Source organism: Notothenia coriiceps, unplaced genomic scaffold (genome assembly GCF_000735185.1).
Source record: "Notothenia coriiceps isolate Sejong01 unplaced genomic scaffold, NC01 NC01_scaffold00037244, whole genome shotgun sequence".
NCBI classification, from domain to species: Eukaryota; Metazoa; Chordata; class Actinopteri; order Perciformes; family Nototheniidae; genus Notothenia; species Notothenia coriiceps.
In genome coordinates this window covers 15747290-15762663 of record NW_011369945.1, presented here as the reverse complement: position 1 = coordinate 15762663, position 15374 = coordinate 15747290, and the positions used below count along the sequence as shown (strand labels likewise).

The window sequence follows — 15374 nt, the reverse complement described above, 5'->3', positions numbered from 1 at the left end:
CACCCCGGGCCGTTGTTTCGATGTTCTGCTGAAGGATACGCTGTGACGTAATAACTCAATCAAATATTTTTTTTTGAGGGAAGGGGTGGGGGTCAGAGGGCTTAGGTACAAAAGTCACGGCTCGCCACTGGTCAAACAAAACTGAACTTCAACAACTTCAATGTCACATCCCTGATATCCACAACTCCGGAGCCCGGCCCTTCAACCCGGTGACCTCAATGGTGGATACGGCCATGCCTGTAGCGAGGCCGAGTGATTAACACTCCGCTAGTGCCTGTAGATTTAGCATTTATTTGACCATCACATACACCCCCACTTCTGAAATGAATCTGGCACCGCTGAGACTGAGTCACTGTAATATATTCTTATATTACGTGTTACTTCTGATTTATAAAAATGTAAGCAGAATTTAAATGTTGTAGTTTGTGGGAGAGACAATTCTGGCTCTAGTTCACTGTTTCCTAGTTTAATCAATAGTAATGATACATGTCTTGTAGTGTAGCTAAATAGACCCAAACGCAGGACATTGACACAATGGTAAGTAAAGGATTATTGCGGCCAACAGGGAATGGAATTGGATTGGAGAGCAGACCGGACTGAACAGGTGGACAAGGCTGAGAGGTTTGGAAAGGCTGAGATTGCCTGAGGGTAAACAGAGAGGCGGCTGATCTTAGGGCGCAAAAGGAAAAGCCTCTAGCACGAAATTCAAATAAGTTCAAATAAGCTGGCACAGTGTGGAAGAAGAGCCTGGGTTATAATAAGACGATAAATTGATGCATTAAGAGCAGGCAGCTGTGCAGGTTAACCAGGGACACAGTGGAAAATTGGGGACATGAAGAGTGGGGAACAACAGGGAAAACAAGGGAGAGACAGGAAATGATGGCATCATAAAATGATCAAACATTAAAATGTAAATCTTAAAGCTCATGCAAAAACAAGTGTCCACCCACAGGTGTTTTCACTTAAGTTGCCTCATAGTTCTCTTCTCAATAGTGTGTGGGCAAGCATGAACCAAAGCTTTGTTGACTTTTCCCCTCAAACGTATGTTGTTTTTGTTGTATTGTGTAAAACTCAGCATAGCTCCAACCCAACGCACACCTGATTAGAGGTCTATTCAGCCAGAGTGATTGGAAACACCTGTGTGGGTGAGTCCTAGAAGTACCAACGACTGTCAAAAAATAGCAAACATTGAGTACAAAACTGTCCTTTTGAAATGTAGTGAGGATAAAATGACAAGTTCTTCTACAGTATTTGAGTAGGCTACATCTACTTTGTACATTCTGCCACTTGTTGATATAAATGTATATCGTTTTATTATGTATTTTTTCCAAACAATATTACCTGTTACTTAACATAAGAAAGCTTTAGGACAAAAAACATTTATTGGCTGTCCAGATTTTCATGTTTTCAATAGCATCCAGGGAAAACCTTGTTTCCAAGTTTACATATTCAATTTTTTCAGAACATATTCTGTGAGATAAGAAATGTATTCGAACTTTAATGCTCACTCTCCTTTGAAAGCCCCATTGAATATGTTCTTGGTGATACACGGATTTCACCTGATAACAGCAGCTTGTGATTTATAGCAGTATTATTCATGACTGAATGTTTTGTGGTCTATAAGTGTGTGGGTTTCCTCTTTCGAATCCACAAAGAGTTAGCTACGCCACAGTTGTTTGGACTCTCTCCCTGATGAAGAACTTGTGATGAACTTGTGGACATTTCTCACTGCCGCACCCTGGCAACACAGCAACACACAGAAAGCGGCACACAAACACACACACACACGTCTCATCCAGATGAAGCTGAAACGTACGCTTGCTCCAATCATTTAGTTCAGCTAAAACATGTGTTTCCCCTTTGCACCCTCAGGATGATGTCACATCAACAGTGACATGGCCTCCCCAAGTGCATGCTAATTTAAAACATCCGCATTTCCTGACTCAAGTCAGTGTGATTGGAATTTAGTCTTAAAAGAGTTTGTCCTACATCATGAAAGACAACAGAGGCACAAAGTGAGAAGCTCCCTGCGGATAATGGGTAAGTGAAACATTGTAATCTTGGGTGAATGAACCCTTTTTTTCAGGAGAGGTAATAGCACAGATACTGGGCTAGGGTGAGTTTGATTTGTGTTGTGGCAAGAAATTGCAAAATCTCTGTCATTACTGAGTCTCTGTCCTATCATCACACTGCTTTCACGCAGACATGTGCACAGAACCTCAGCCCACACACATACTCCCTAAATTAAAGCCCAAAATAAATGTCTGAGAAGTCTTAAACTATCATCCCTGGGATGAAAAAACCTGTGTTCTAGACATAGCAGTAGATAACAATTGTTTGAATTATCTGCATTAGTTTGACTGCCAGATTTTTGCAGTTAAATCCCTCAGCAAGTGCAACATTTCATCAATCATACTGGTCTATTTATAATTTGATATAAGTAGATCAGGGATCATCAAGCCTCAAACATTGATTGAGGCTGAGGCTCAGTGGAGTAGTGCGCTGGTCTTCGGATCAGGGGAGAGCAAATTCAAGTCCCAGTCAGCATGTCGTTGTGTCCCTAGGCATGTAGTGTAACACCAAATAATTTACAGTAAATGTACTGCTGTATTGCTACCCTTCAGCTCATACTGTATATGCTTTAAGCTGATCTGTTAGGTGATAGAAAGGATGATCTTTTCAACTTAATTATCGCTGTAAGGTTTCATAACTACACGTCTTGGTGAAAGCAGTTATATCAGCAGAAGCATAGTGTCGCTTAATTAAGTATATTTAAAAAAATGGAGCAGCATATTGAGTTCATGACTCACCAATGACACTGAGAAATATACTAAATATAGAAGTAGACTGCATTATCTCAGCTTGGGCAGTTGGCAATTTTGTATAAATCAAAATCGTCAATCATTGTTCATTTTTATTATGGATTTTAAATGTTTTCTCAAACTTTTAATGGCAAACAAGCATCGCCAAGACGTTCCAACAGTCTCAGGTTCACTGAATGTCAGGTGGTTTTGGTCATTTCATTAAAGGGGTGCTCCACTGATTTAATAGCCTACTACTACTTGTACTTTCATGAAGTTGGAACTAACAAGAGTCTTACTGAGAAATAAGGATGAATCAAACTCCAGCCCTCAGTTTACAACACAGGCTTTTTGTTAAGACTGTGTTGTCCCAAGGCCAAGCCAAGATAAAAAATAATACAATCTCTCAGACATTACAAAGCCCCTTCAGAGCACCTGAGTAGCACCCACCATGGGAAACAAACCAATATCAGTATGTAGAGTTTGTGGAGCGCTCATTTAATTGCAAAATGTATACATTTGCACCAAAGCATCAACTAAGGAGGGTCCCGTGTTATTAACTATAGTGTTGTGAAAGTATGTCAAGGCCAAAATGTAGGAGTTTTTTCATTATTGCACCAGATTTAGAGGCTACTTGGAGGCTACTCTTTGAACACATGGAGGACAGTAGATGGGAAGTCAACTTAATCTGGCCATGAGTGCAAGATAAATTAACACACAGTGAAAGAATGCCACGATGGAAACATTGACAGTCCTCCATTACTTTATATTGGCTCCAGTACTGACTGCTCGCAGTAACCCTGTATTTAACAGATTAATACAAAAGATAAAGCAGCGTATTATATAGGCTTCAATAACACCACATTTCTAATGCTTTCTTTCAACACCAGACTTAAAAATCTCAGTTCAATTAATGAATGGGGGTGACTCACATTTGGCAAAATAAACAATTTTTTATTCTCACTTTGCACAGCGGATGTAAATATTGACCCAAACGTCATGGATAATAAGGTCGGCGGTCTGCTAATGATTTATATGAGCTGTGGCGTTTCCACCATTTGTCTTTTTACAAACTTTACCATTCTAGCTAAAGATTTGGACATGGATATGGAATCGGTCAAGCAGGGCTGGGTTTCCAGTGGTAACATTCGTGGGAGAACAGGACGGCCTTTGTTAAAAAGCTTTAGTATCACAGAGGAGAGAGAAGTCATTGTGCTTTAGAAAAGCCTCCTTATGGTTCATGTCCTCAGAATGTAATGGATCCTCAGCCCCATTTTAAAAAATGCAACTCACTCCAGCAGACAGTGGCCGTTTCTCAATCTCGAGGATGCTGGCTTGGTAGTTGCCTACTTCCAAGTCACTTCACGGCTTCGGAAAACGAAGAAGAATGGAACAGGCTAAAAAGTGTGCCACTCTCTCTAACGGTTTCAACATAAACTGTACCGAAAATAAATACCTCACGATGTCTAATTATGAACTTGCTTTACTTTCACGGAACACATTTTTGGTGATAGTAAATGTAACGAAGTAACATATTTACCAACACATGTTCTACGCCACTATACTTACATTTAAATGTGTGCTGCGTCGGTTCAGCAATTCTCAGCAAGGGTTTTTGAAATTAGTCTGTGCGCAAAGCATTGTGGGGATTTTAAGGACGCAAAGTCTACCCATGTGCAGCCTCGAAATTTCCTCCAAACCAAGGACGCGGCCTCGGTGGAATTCCAAGTATGCTGGAGATTGGAATAGTCCTTCGGCGGCCCTCGATGATGGTACTTCGGCGGCTCTCGATTAGGTAGTATCCTTGAAATATTGGCTTGGAAGCCAGTATCATCGAGATTGAGAAACTGCCCGAATATGCATTTCAATGGGCCTGCTTACTGGAAATGAGCGCCTTGTTGTCATCAGTTTATCAGGATATCCATCCAGACCAAGATCAACAAAAGTGTGAGTCAAAGTTACTCCCAATTTCAATGAAAATGTGTTGTGTCATTGTGAGGTAAGAAGTAAAATATGTTTAATGTGTTAATGGTAAAGCAGTTCAGATTATGACCAGTCTGATTTAAATGTATCGCTGACGACCACAGATTAACATGTCTAAACTTTAAAGGTTAAAATAATCACGATACCAAAAACTGTAGTTTTTCCTTTTTTATTTCACAAAAATGAATGCTCATGTTCCTGAAAAGAGAGACAGAGAAATCTAGAAAACACTGAATGCACAGTTTTCAATTTGCAGATGTGTATCTTTCTTATTTGTTTTTTAGAACAATTCATGGTTCATTTTTAGGCACTTGGAATCATAACAACATTCCCTTTCTGAACAAATACATCTTTGGTCCAGTATGTCATTTAAAAAAAGATAAAGCCAGAGTATGAAAATAACACCAGCTCAGTTGTTTCCTCAAAAGTATTTTTGACATATATAAAGCTTCATAAAGACTTTAATACTTAACAAGATATCATAGCTACATCTCAGAAATGACCAGCAATCTTACAGATGTTTTGCAAGAGAATACAAGGGAGAAAATGCATGCGTCGGCTCAATCAGATGTACAGCAGTACAGGATTGTTTAGTCAAGTCACATTTGGCAAATAGGGGTTTCGTTTTTTTAGTTTTTTTTTTAGTCCACTTCCTTTGAGACATAAAGAGCGATGAAGAGTCCACCCTTGCTCCTCTAACAGCTGGTTCAGCTACAGGGCAGCCATGTCTGATATGCATTATTGCACGGGGAGACCTGCGGCGGCTGCACGTGTGCAATATAGTAGTTACTGAAGTTGATGTCCTGCACGTACGGAGCTGGCTGGTAGTAACACGTGACGTTCGTTACAGTGGGGATGGCGTTCTGCTCAGCCAGCACCCTCAGTGCCAGCATGGAGATGAGGCTGAGCGTCTGGCGCCGCTCGTGGCCCATCAGACACACGGTGCTCTCGTTCACTACATGGTGCAGTGTCATCAGGCACTCATACCGTTTGTGCTCCATCCCTGCAAAGTGGTTCTGCAGGTAGGCCTCCAGCTTCCTCTGCTGTTCACCAATGTCAGAGAAGTCAATGAAGAACCGTGAGCACATGTAGCGCTGCAGGTTCTTCATTTCAGGCACTGAAGAGGCGGTGAAGCCCCGCACCAGCAGGTGGCAGTACTTCAATAAGCCGCCCCCTCTGATTTCTTCAGGGCTGCGTGTCGCTATCGTCCTCTGACACAGGTGCTCCATGGCCTCCTTGAAGTCCCCATACACACTCTCCCCGATCACAGTGGGGTGAAAGCTCTCAGACATGGGCGTCTCTGAGCAGCGGTCAAATAAGAGCAGAGAGTCGAGGCAAATCTGGAAGGAGTCCACGCTGAATTCAAACTGCCGCCGTAAAGAGTCCACAAATTTTAGCTCCACATTCTTGCCTGTGTTGTTGGACAGCGAGATGAGGCTCCAGCGGTCTGTGTCATTGCAGACCTTAACCAGTTTCTGTACATAGGCCTCTTTTAGCGTGAGTGGCGAGATGCGCTCCTTAGAGACGCCAGCCGGCAGGAAGTCAAACAGGCATTCTAGAACGACATCCTTCACCAGTCGGAAGGCCTGATCGTCTTTCAGCGACACGCCAAAGATAAGGTCGAGGTCCTTGTAGCCCAGTCCGGTGTCCTGATGGAGCACATAGCTGGCAGCCGAGCCGTTCAGCCGTACATCCTTAACGCACACACCCCTCTCCTCCAGCCGAGCCCGCACCACCTGGACAGGGAAGAGACACAACATGTTATAAATGACAAACAGAATCTCTTGTAAAAAGGTCCCTTAATGTAAAAAGTGAGATTTCCTTTTTATTTTTTTCTCTAATAGTAAAGTATCAAAACCCTCAATCCATGATCAAATGCACACAGCTCGTGCTTAGAAAATGTTTCTTTTAAACAAGCCGTCAGGGCTTCTGTAAAGTTGTGATGTCACATTATACAGGTAGAAAGTCCAGCTACATTGAGGCCACAGTCATTATCCATGTATAATGACTCTAAAAAAGGTAGATACGCAAGACACAGAAACACTGACCAATCAGAGCACACATGTAAAAATTCCAAAATATAACTATAATGCTGAAAATTGGCATTAATATTTCTTATTAAGGAGGTTTAGTTTTAAAACTAGAAAAATGCTCCTATATTTGCAGAAGACACACAACTAAAAAGACTCTTGAAATCTGTCCAAGTAAGCTCCACAAGGGCTGAGTAGAAATCAATAGCTTGTGAAGGCAAAAGTCAATTTCATCAACATCAGCCTCAGGTTGAATAAAACCTGAAGAGCCCAAACAAAGAGCAGCAGCGCTGGTGAGTGCATGCTACAGGTCCATCTCCCTCTGGGTCAGACTGTCTTATCTTCTATCAAATTCACAATTAGATTATAATCCTGAACTGCAGCCAAGAGAGTGGGAACACCAGAGTGCATGACCACCGGTGTCCTGTGGCGCTTGGGGCTAAATGACACGACCTGCAGTCATTAAGGGTCAGCAGCTTTCCCCTTCCTCTTTCCCAGTGACCTGTGAGAGGTTTGAACTGTCTCGCCTCAGTGCGGCCACATTGGAAGAGGATGATCTACAGCTGGACAGGGTCAGCCAACATCAATGCTAGCGGGCACAAAGGGAAACATGTCAGAAATAAGACTTCAAACATGGATTCGGCCTTTGTACATGTTAAATCTGGCGTGCTATTTGAACAGTTTGTCAAACCTATTCAGTGTAAGCACAGCTGATACATATTTAACAACAATGCATATACAATACATTTCACACAGACTGTACATTTAAGCTACACTTTACTACACAAGCATTTCCTCTGTGCAAATAATGATTGCATACAATTTGAACAGTAAGGCTAACATGACTTGTTTCACTCTCGCACACACAATTCTAAATCTCCCCACTGGCACTGACCTGTCAGATTAGTGTCTGTTAACTCTCTCTCCCATGGTGATCAGATAACAAGACTGCTCTATTAATACATACTGGGTCAGGCTCCGAACAAACATTTGAAGCAAAGTCAACCTTCCGCACAGGACTGTGTTAAAGTACAAAATCATAATTACATAACTTTGCAGTAATAGCGTGGTAATCCTTCAGCCATAAAGTGGTGCCAATTGGGTTCAAATTCCAATCAGAAGCAATAATAGTTTGCCGTTTGTTTGCTTCTGTAGTCAGCCTGATATGGCAAAACAGTCTGAGCCAAATCCAGGGTCAGGTTTACACTTGACCCATTTCCTCCCTCTGCCCTATAACCACAGACAGAATTATAAACATACTAACTTGGCAAGACGGTTCCATTTCTTGAAATAAAATAAATTAATAAAAAGGTAAGAGTATTGATGATTGCATTGGCTGATTCTTTCTAGATGAATCACTTAATATTTGGTCTATGAAATATCAGAAATTAGTGAAAAATGTCCATAACCAGTGTCTCAAAGTCCAAGGTAAATTTATTATTGTCATCACAAAACCCAAAGATACTCAGTATCATATGAAAGAGAGCAAAGCAGTAAATCTTTAGTGTTTGAGGGTGTTGTTATGTTAGATTTACAGTTACAGCCCTCTAACTCCTTGGACTCTAGAGCTTCATAATGTGTATCCCTCTAAACCTGCAGCATGACAAAGGTCCCCACTATCAGTCCGGCCTTCTAGGATGCCTAACAGAAGTGACAATTACATCAAAAATAGATTACACATTTAAGTTAAATAGCTTTTTTTCTAGTTTGTCATGACACAAGATTCACTGTTGATTGGTGTTCAGAAAACCACTCATGTTGCAGATGTTAGATTTTAGCTTAATACAAATTATATAGGGTTTCCACAAATCCAGGTGAAACTCAGTCCCCAGATTTGGGGCTCGAACCTGCATTTAAGCCTCCTGCACACTCAATGGAGCATTCATTTCTCCACAACCACAAGCATGAAGCTCTGGGATTCACAGAGCTTCATCTTGAATAGGTCAAAGTGTAAAAGCAATGGGGAACAAATTCAAGATTTTGCAACACATTACCTGACTTTACTTTTAGTTCATTCTGAAATTCTATCATTTAACTTGCATTCTAACACACAGCCAACTATCTACAGACTTCACAGGACAAGTGAAATGTGATCCAGCCACAATGTGCAAGAGATGGAAATGTGGAAGAACCTTTGCACGTGTCTGTTTCATACATGTAAGTCAAACCAGGGGAGTTGCCATGTATTCCTCACTGTTGTATTGTACAAATCCGAAGAGAAAATAACTTTTTAATATTTGTTTTAATCATCAAATACTATAATGTAATCTCATTAAGATATAGAGTAGGATTTAAGTTTGTCTGCAGATATTTGAACACAAGTATTGAAGGAATACATAGCAGTCCTCTGAGTCATGTGATGGCGATGGAAATATAACTTAGCTAGTAAGGATCCAAAGAACCTCCATTATGTTAAAACCTGGGTTTAAGTGGCTCTCAAATGTAGTTTAAAAGACCACCAGGGGTCTTCTAGGTTTCCAAGGTAGTTCCAGACAAATAATGTAATTTTTTTTATTTCTAATTACCCTGGTGTGAGTGTGGAAAGATAATACTGCATGTAAGACAACATGATTAACAGCTTTCACTACTTACCCACCTGAATGATATTAACTAGGCTAGTAATGTGATTCTAACTAAGTCTATAAAGTAAAGTTTCTTCATGCTGACACTTCAAAGTAAAGTAGACATGCCAGAATAGACAAGTGAGCATGTTAAGGATGTGTGGTTAATATTACCTGGACGATCTGTCGTGGCTGCACGGACAGAGTGGGGAAGTTTCCCCGGCCGTGGATGGGGACAGCCTCCCCGAGGATCGAGTCCAAACGCTGCACCTGATCCCAAGACAACACACAGAACCGCCGACTCTGATCCGACGCATCACCGCAAGACATGGCGATGTTAACTTTTGCAACAAAAAAACAAACTGAAATGTGCGCTTCTTTTCTCTGCTGAGTACTTCTCTCTGCAACACAAGGGAGATATTCCTGCGGTGAGGAGGTCCGGTTTGCGGTGTTGAGATGAAGAGTGTAAAAAGTTGCTTGACTCAGAGATGCTAGAGATGAGAATGAGATCTTTCTCTGGTGTGTGCCACTAAAATCCGGTCAGTTCTGCAAAGAGACGACTCATCAGAGGGTTTAAAAGGCTCCTCATTAGCATGCGGCCTGTGATTGGCTGCTGTGTTTGGTCATTGATTATGGACGCCCCGTCTGCACAGAACACCCTGCTGACGCATTTCACTGCCCCCTCCCTCTGCTCTGCTCATGGTGCACGCTGCATGCTGACAGGGTTTTCCCTCAAACAAGCCTTGTTATAATAGTCTTTTGATCTGAAGCCGGAGTGCATTTATTAATCTATTATTTGATCATTTATGTCAGATTAGTAAAAACAATGAAAGATCAGTTTACAGCTGTGCAAACACAACCTTTACTTTCCCTTCAATTACATGTTTCCTTATTTATCCAGGGAATGTTTGCAAAGCATGCAGGATGTAACGCCCTGCCTAACGTTCATACACCATAAGACACTACATTTACATTGTGTTTACTTTGAATGTATGGCTTCTAAAAATTGCCCCCCAGTGTTTTTTAGTTTTAGTTTTTTTTAAATAAAGATTTCTAAACATATTCACAAGAAAAAAAAGTTAAAGGCCCTTCTGGAAGGCACTTCAACAGCAGCTGACTCATTCTACAATTTGGGGTACATTGATGTCCATTGATGATAATTATATTTATTCTAACTATTTTCTTCAAAAATATCCTATTTTGCCTATTATTGGAAAGCATGTTATAATATCACACAAACATTATGTGCATCCTATGCTTCATTTAGCTTGAAATGTGTCATGATGTTCTTAAATTGACAGTTTTTGCTATGTCCGTTTTTCAGTTGAGGGTGTCTTGGTTTCAAAATAATGAATAAAAACCATTAAAGTAAATAACAACTAGTATTCATTTATTTCATAAGTCTAAATACTAAAGAAAAATTATATTTCTTTAATTGATTTCCTCCTTTAAATAATTTAAATATCTTAATATATGAATGTCCGCAAAAGTTCTGTCAACTATGTTACTAATAGAACTCCCCCATTTAACTCAAAAATGGTTTGTCCCAATACCAGGTCACCAGCATCACATGATGCCATGTTCCTCTTTGGCAGACATTTTGAACACACTGTGGTGATTGTCCTCTAATTTTTTACAATATTTTATGTATAATAGCACATTGTCAATGAGTATATTAATTGACCATCAACAATGTTACGTACATTGTTATGGTTTACAATTGTTCAATGATTTTAATTCAATTATATGTTCAAATGTGATGTTAAACCTGTTCAAGAAAATGATATGTGGTCCTCCAGGCAAGGCCTACCATTGAAATGATGGGTCAAAATAGGGAAATTGTCAATTAGGTTACCTGTCAACTGAGTTACCTCAGTACTGGGTAACTCAGTTGACAGGTAACCTAGTTGACAATTTCTATGACATGTAGACGTCATTACACAGCATTATCATTCTACATATGTCTCAACACACTTTTTTATCCAATTATACTTTTTTACAGAACACCATGGATTTCTACATTCTGGGACGGTACGGTCAGACGGTATGTGTGTTTCTGAGTGAGATACACTTTTATAATTTTTCTTTTCATAGTCATCTAAATCTTATTATAGATAATGTGTTTATTGTTGTTTATTTTGTATTGTAGGGAAGCCTTTCGTGTGTGGGTGTTTATACGTGTTAGTTCTTGCGGAATGTGTGTGTGGTTTAAACGAAAAGATCGGATAATGTCATCGTTTAACTTTCTTATTAGGTCTTATACAATGGTCGTATTTTTTTTCTTACTTCTCTAAACCATAGCGTGGAATTGTCGTTTTTTACGATTGGATCAATCATTTTTACTGTCATTATAGCTGTGTTTGTGTATATGTAGGATTGGTTTGTGGTTTTGGGGTATGATCAGTCTGTTATGTGATTTGAGTTGAGTTTATTATTCTTTTTGGTTTATTTTTGTTGTTTAGGTATGTATTCCAGATTTATTTTTTTTTTTTAAGAATTTAAGTTTATATTTTTATGATTTTTTCAGAGGTTTTAGAGTTGATTTTTTTTTTTGATTATTTGGCGGGTAGAAATCGAGTGCTTTCTAGGTCCGCTCGACCTGGACGTAGGAGTGGGCTGTGATGCCGCTAAGGAGTTGCAGTGTGCTGCGATCGAAGGTCGATCGACGTGATATCGAAGACGGAACTCACTATAACTCCGAACTATACACGCCACTATACGTTTAAGGAAAAACCGTATTATACTTGTTTGGCAGCAGAATAGCTACGAAGGTTGGGTTGTTTGTGTTAGGTAGCAGTGTTGGCAAAATTAAGTAGTTGTTGTGTACGTAGGTGACCCCGTTGTTCGCTAGAGTTAGTCTGATAGGAACAAGGTGAAACTTGATAACAATGACACCAACAACAACAATTCAGTACTTGCAATCAACCACGAGGTCATATTGAGCCTTAGACTTTGAGTAGGTAACTTTGCAAGACGCCACGTTTTTATTCACGCTAATTTACGCAATAAAAGATGCGCAATTAAGACACAGTCAGTATTAGAACTAATTGCGCAATTCAGTGCGATAATAATTGGTATAGTATACTAATAAGTCCTCTTACGTATAAGTAAACTCTGAGGTAGTAAGTAAGATTTACCTCTTCTTTCGACTGTACAATGCCTTTAGTCCGTTACGATACTAGTCATGACCACATCTCAACCTTGATTCATAGAAGATAAGTCTTGTAAGTCTTAAGTTAAGATAATTTCTGGATAGTCTTTTCACATTAATTGTAAATGTAACGCTTTAAACTTGCCAAATAGCTTTCACTGAACATTCAGTCTGTTTCTAGTTGGGTGTCATCTCCTTGTTTATTTCTTGTCAAAAATTTTACATACCAAAACATTACCCAAGTTTTGTGTGTCCCCAGGTTCACTTCGGAATGATTTTTGCTTTGATAACTTTCTTTAACATGTCATTGTAATAAGTTTAAGTTAACAAGCATGATCTGAAAGAGAGTGCACCGCACTCCAGTGACTGAAACCTCCTCTTTAGTGAGAGTTTTACAGGAGTTTCCCATGTTTTCGTGTAGGAGAGAGTCACCGCTTCTTGGCCACTGAGGCCGTGGCACGTACGTGAAATGGCTGTACACCGGTACTTGAGGACTTACTGAGGTCCCATTCTATAGAGGTGTAGTATAAATTCCCAAACCTGTCGGGTCGTGACCCGGTTAACTTAGTCCTGGGTGTGTCGGAAAGTAAGAGAAACGACAACGAAATCCACGAACTCCGTCGCTTCCCCAAACAAACGACTTGGAGTTTTGATTTTCATACTCACAGTAGTGTTCGCTGTGAGTATTGAAACAGATCGCCACGTTCCCGTTGAATGTAGAGCTAATGTTCTAGAGAGGACCACGGGGACACTGGTGGACCACCTATGCGTATCAACTCCCGTGACGACCGTCTACTGAACGTAGAACAATTAACGAAGTAGGTGGTCTAAGAGAGGCTACATCTTGTGGGATTGACAAGGCGACAACTGGTTTCGTGACATCTCTACAAGACGACTTCCTACAGTACCTGGAACGATTGTTCGGACAGTCGGGCAAGCGAAGTCCCTCCGGAGGGTGAGGTAGACCTCGTGGGAAGGGTACCGAACGAAGTTTTTCAAGGTACAGGGGGAAAAACTTTGGTGCGAAGTAGTCGAGACACGATTTCTTTCTTCAAAGGGAAGACAGACATAACGCACGTACCTGGCAGTGACTTCTTTACGTGGTGGAGCTGTCTTCCTATGCTCCGGAAAGTGAAGTAGGTCCTACCCCCTGTTTACACGGGTTTACCGTCTCCCGGAAAGAGGAAACTACGGCTTTAACACGGTTTCGTGTACACGAGACGACAGGGTGGTTGTACTTCCTAGGACACACCTCGCAACGAACGAAGACCAAACCCCGTTTCACGTAACGGACCTAAAGGACGACGTTCGAATTGACTCATTAAGGCTTTTTAGGTGTACTTAGTTCGTAAGAACCAACCAGTACGAAAAAGAATTAAGTGCCATCACCAACTTGACCGAAAATTACAATTTACATACGGCAAACTTTACAGAGTTAACCGGAACTTTGTAGAGGTCGTCTAGGCGGTTGTGATACAGGAAAAAGAAGAAGTGTCACTAAAAGTACCCCTGGAACAGGAAAATGGTAGAAACAAAAAGAAAAAGAGACTACTGACAAAGTCAACTGGTGACTCACTCAACTGTAAACGGACTTCCAATGAGACGACGATACCGTTTGGAGGACAGGAAAACGTCACCCCTGTGAGCAAGCAATGTACGTCCAGGAAACTTAAACTAACGTCGATAACTACAACAGTCCAGAAGGTACAGGTGCGAGGAATAATTGAATTCTCACACTTCGAAAAAAGTCGGTCTTTCCTTTCTAGAGTACTTGGGAACGTTCTGTCCAAACAGACAAGACGTTCACAACCCAATTGGTGGGTCTTCCCTGCGTATGCTGTCTTGTTCCTCATGCTCTCTAACATTAATCCTACAAGTCACTCTTTAGAGGACACCTCCAAGAGTCCCATAGTAAATTTTTGGAGAAGACAAAAGAAATAAGAAGGGCGGACACTAACAAACACGAAACGGACGACAGTTAGCCGACGAAGTAGAGAGCAGTCCATTCGTTACTGCGACAGAACTTTAAGCCTCGTATCCGAAGCCATGAAATATTAACGGAAGTCGTCCTAAGAACAAGGAGAAAGACCTCTACACTCACGACATCTTGAAGAAAAACATTAGGTATGAAAAATTCCTAGAAGGGTCAATCTTAAACACTGTAACGGACGGACACACAAGAGGAAACCACCACCGTTTCCGCAGGAACTACAACGGTACTCCCGTACTACTTGTTCGTTACTAGAGGCGTGAAGCGGTCTTTGTCCCTGTAACACATCGTCAGCGGAACAAACTACGGCCCTGAGACTCTGGCGTGTCGCAGAAACTCAGAAAACGCATCAAACAGACAACAAAAAAAAACAAAGGGCTCGTTACAAAGTCAAAAACATAAAGAGACACATTAAAACTCACAAGAGAGACTGGAAAAAAGAAGGTCGAAAAAAGACAGACTTTAATTTTTTATTTAATGCAATGTCTATTATACGTATATTACCTTTGGAAGATGAAAAAAAGGACAACTTTTGTATTTGGACAAAGACAGAACGATAGTATTTAGAGATGGAACAAAGGACTCCAACTACCTGTTGAGTTGAACCGACAGACCTGACAGACCACCACATCGATTCAACAGTTCGGACAAACAGAAAGAGACGAAGAGACGACACGGAAGGAGTTATCGGGAGAACGAAGAAAATAGAGGACAGTGAGTAGAGACGGTGACAAAAGTGGAAGGGAAGACTAGACTTGGACACGGTACGGAGAGAGACGAAGAGATTTATACGACGGGAAGAATGTCCTAGTCGTAGAGCTGCTCGGGACATATAGGCGACAAAGAGTCGACGACTGT

The 15374-nt window shown here is 40.8% G+C and overlaps 1 protein-coding gene across 1 annotated transcript; it reads right to left on the bottom strand.

Moving 5' to 3' along the window:
- Positions 1-5417: 5417 nt before the first annotated feature.
- On the bottom strand, positions 5418-9921 carry tent5ba (terminal nucleotidyltransferase 5ba). Its single transcript, XM_010793722.1, has 2 exons — positions 9550-9921; positions 5418-6520 (listed from the first exon to the last, which is right to left on the bottom strand). Exons 1-2 carry the CDS (start codon positions 9703-9705, stop codon positions 5492-5494), a joined length of 1185 nt encoding a protein of 394 aa, XP_010792024.1. The 5' UTR covers positions 9706-9921; the 3' UTR covers positions 5418-5491.
- Positions 9922-15374: the final 5453 nt, after the last annotated feature.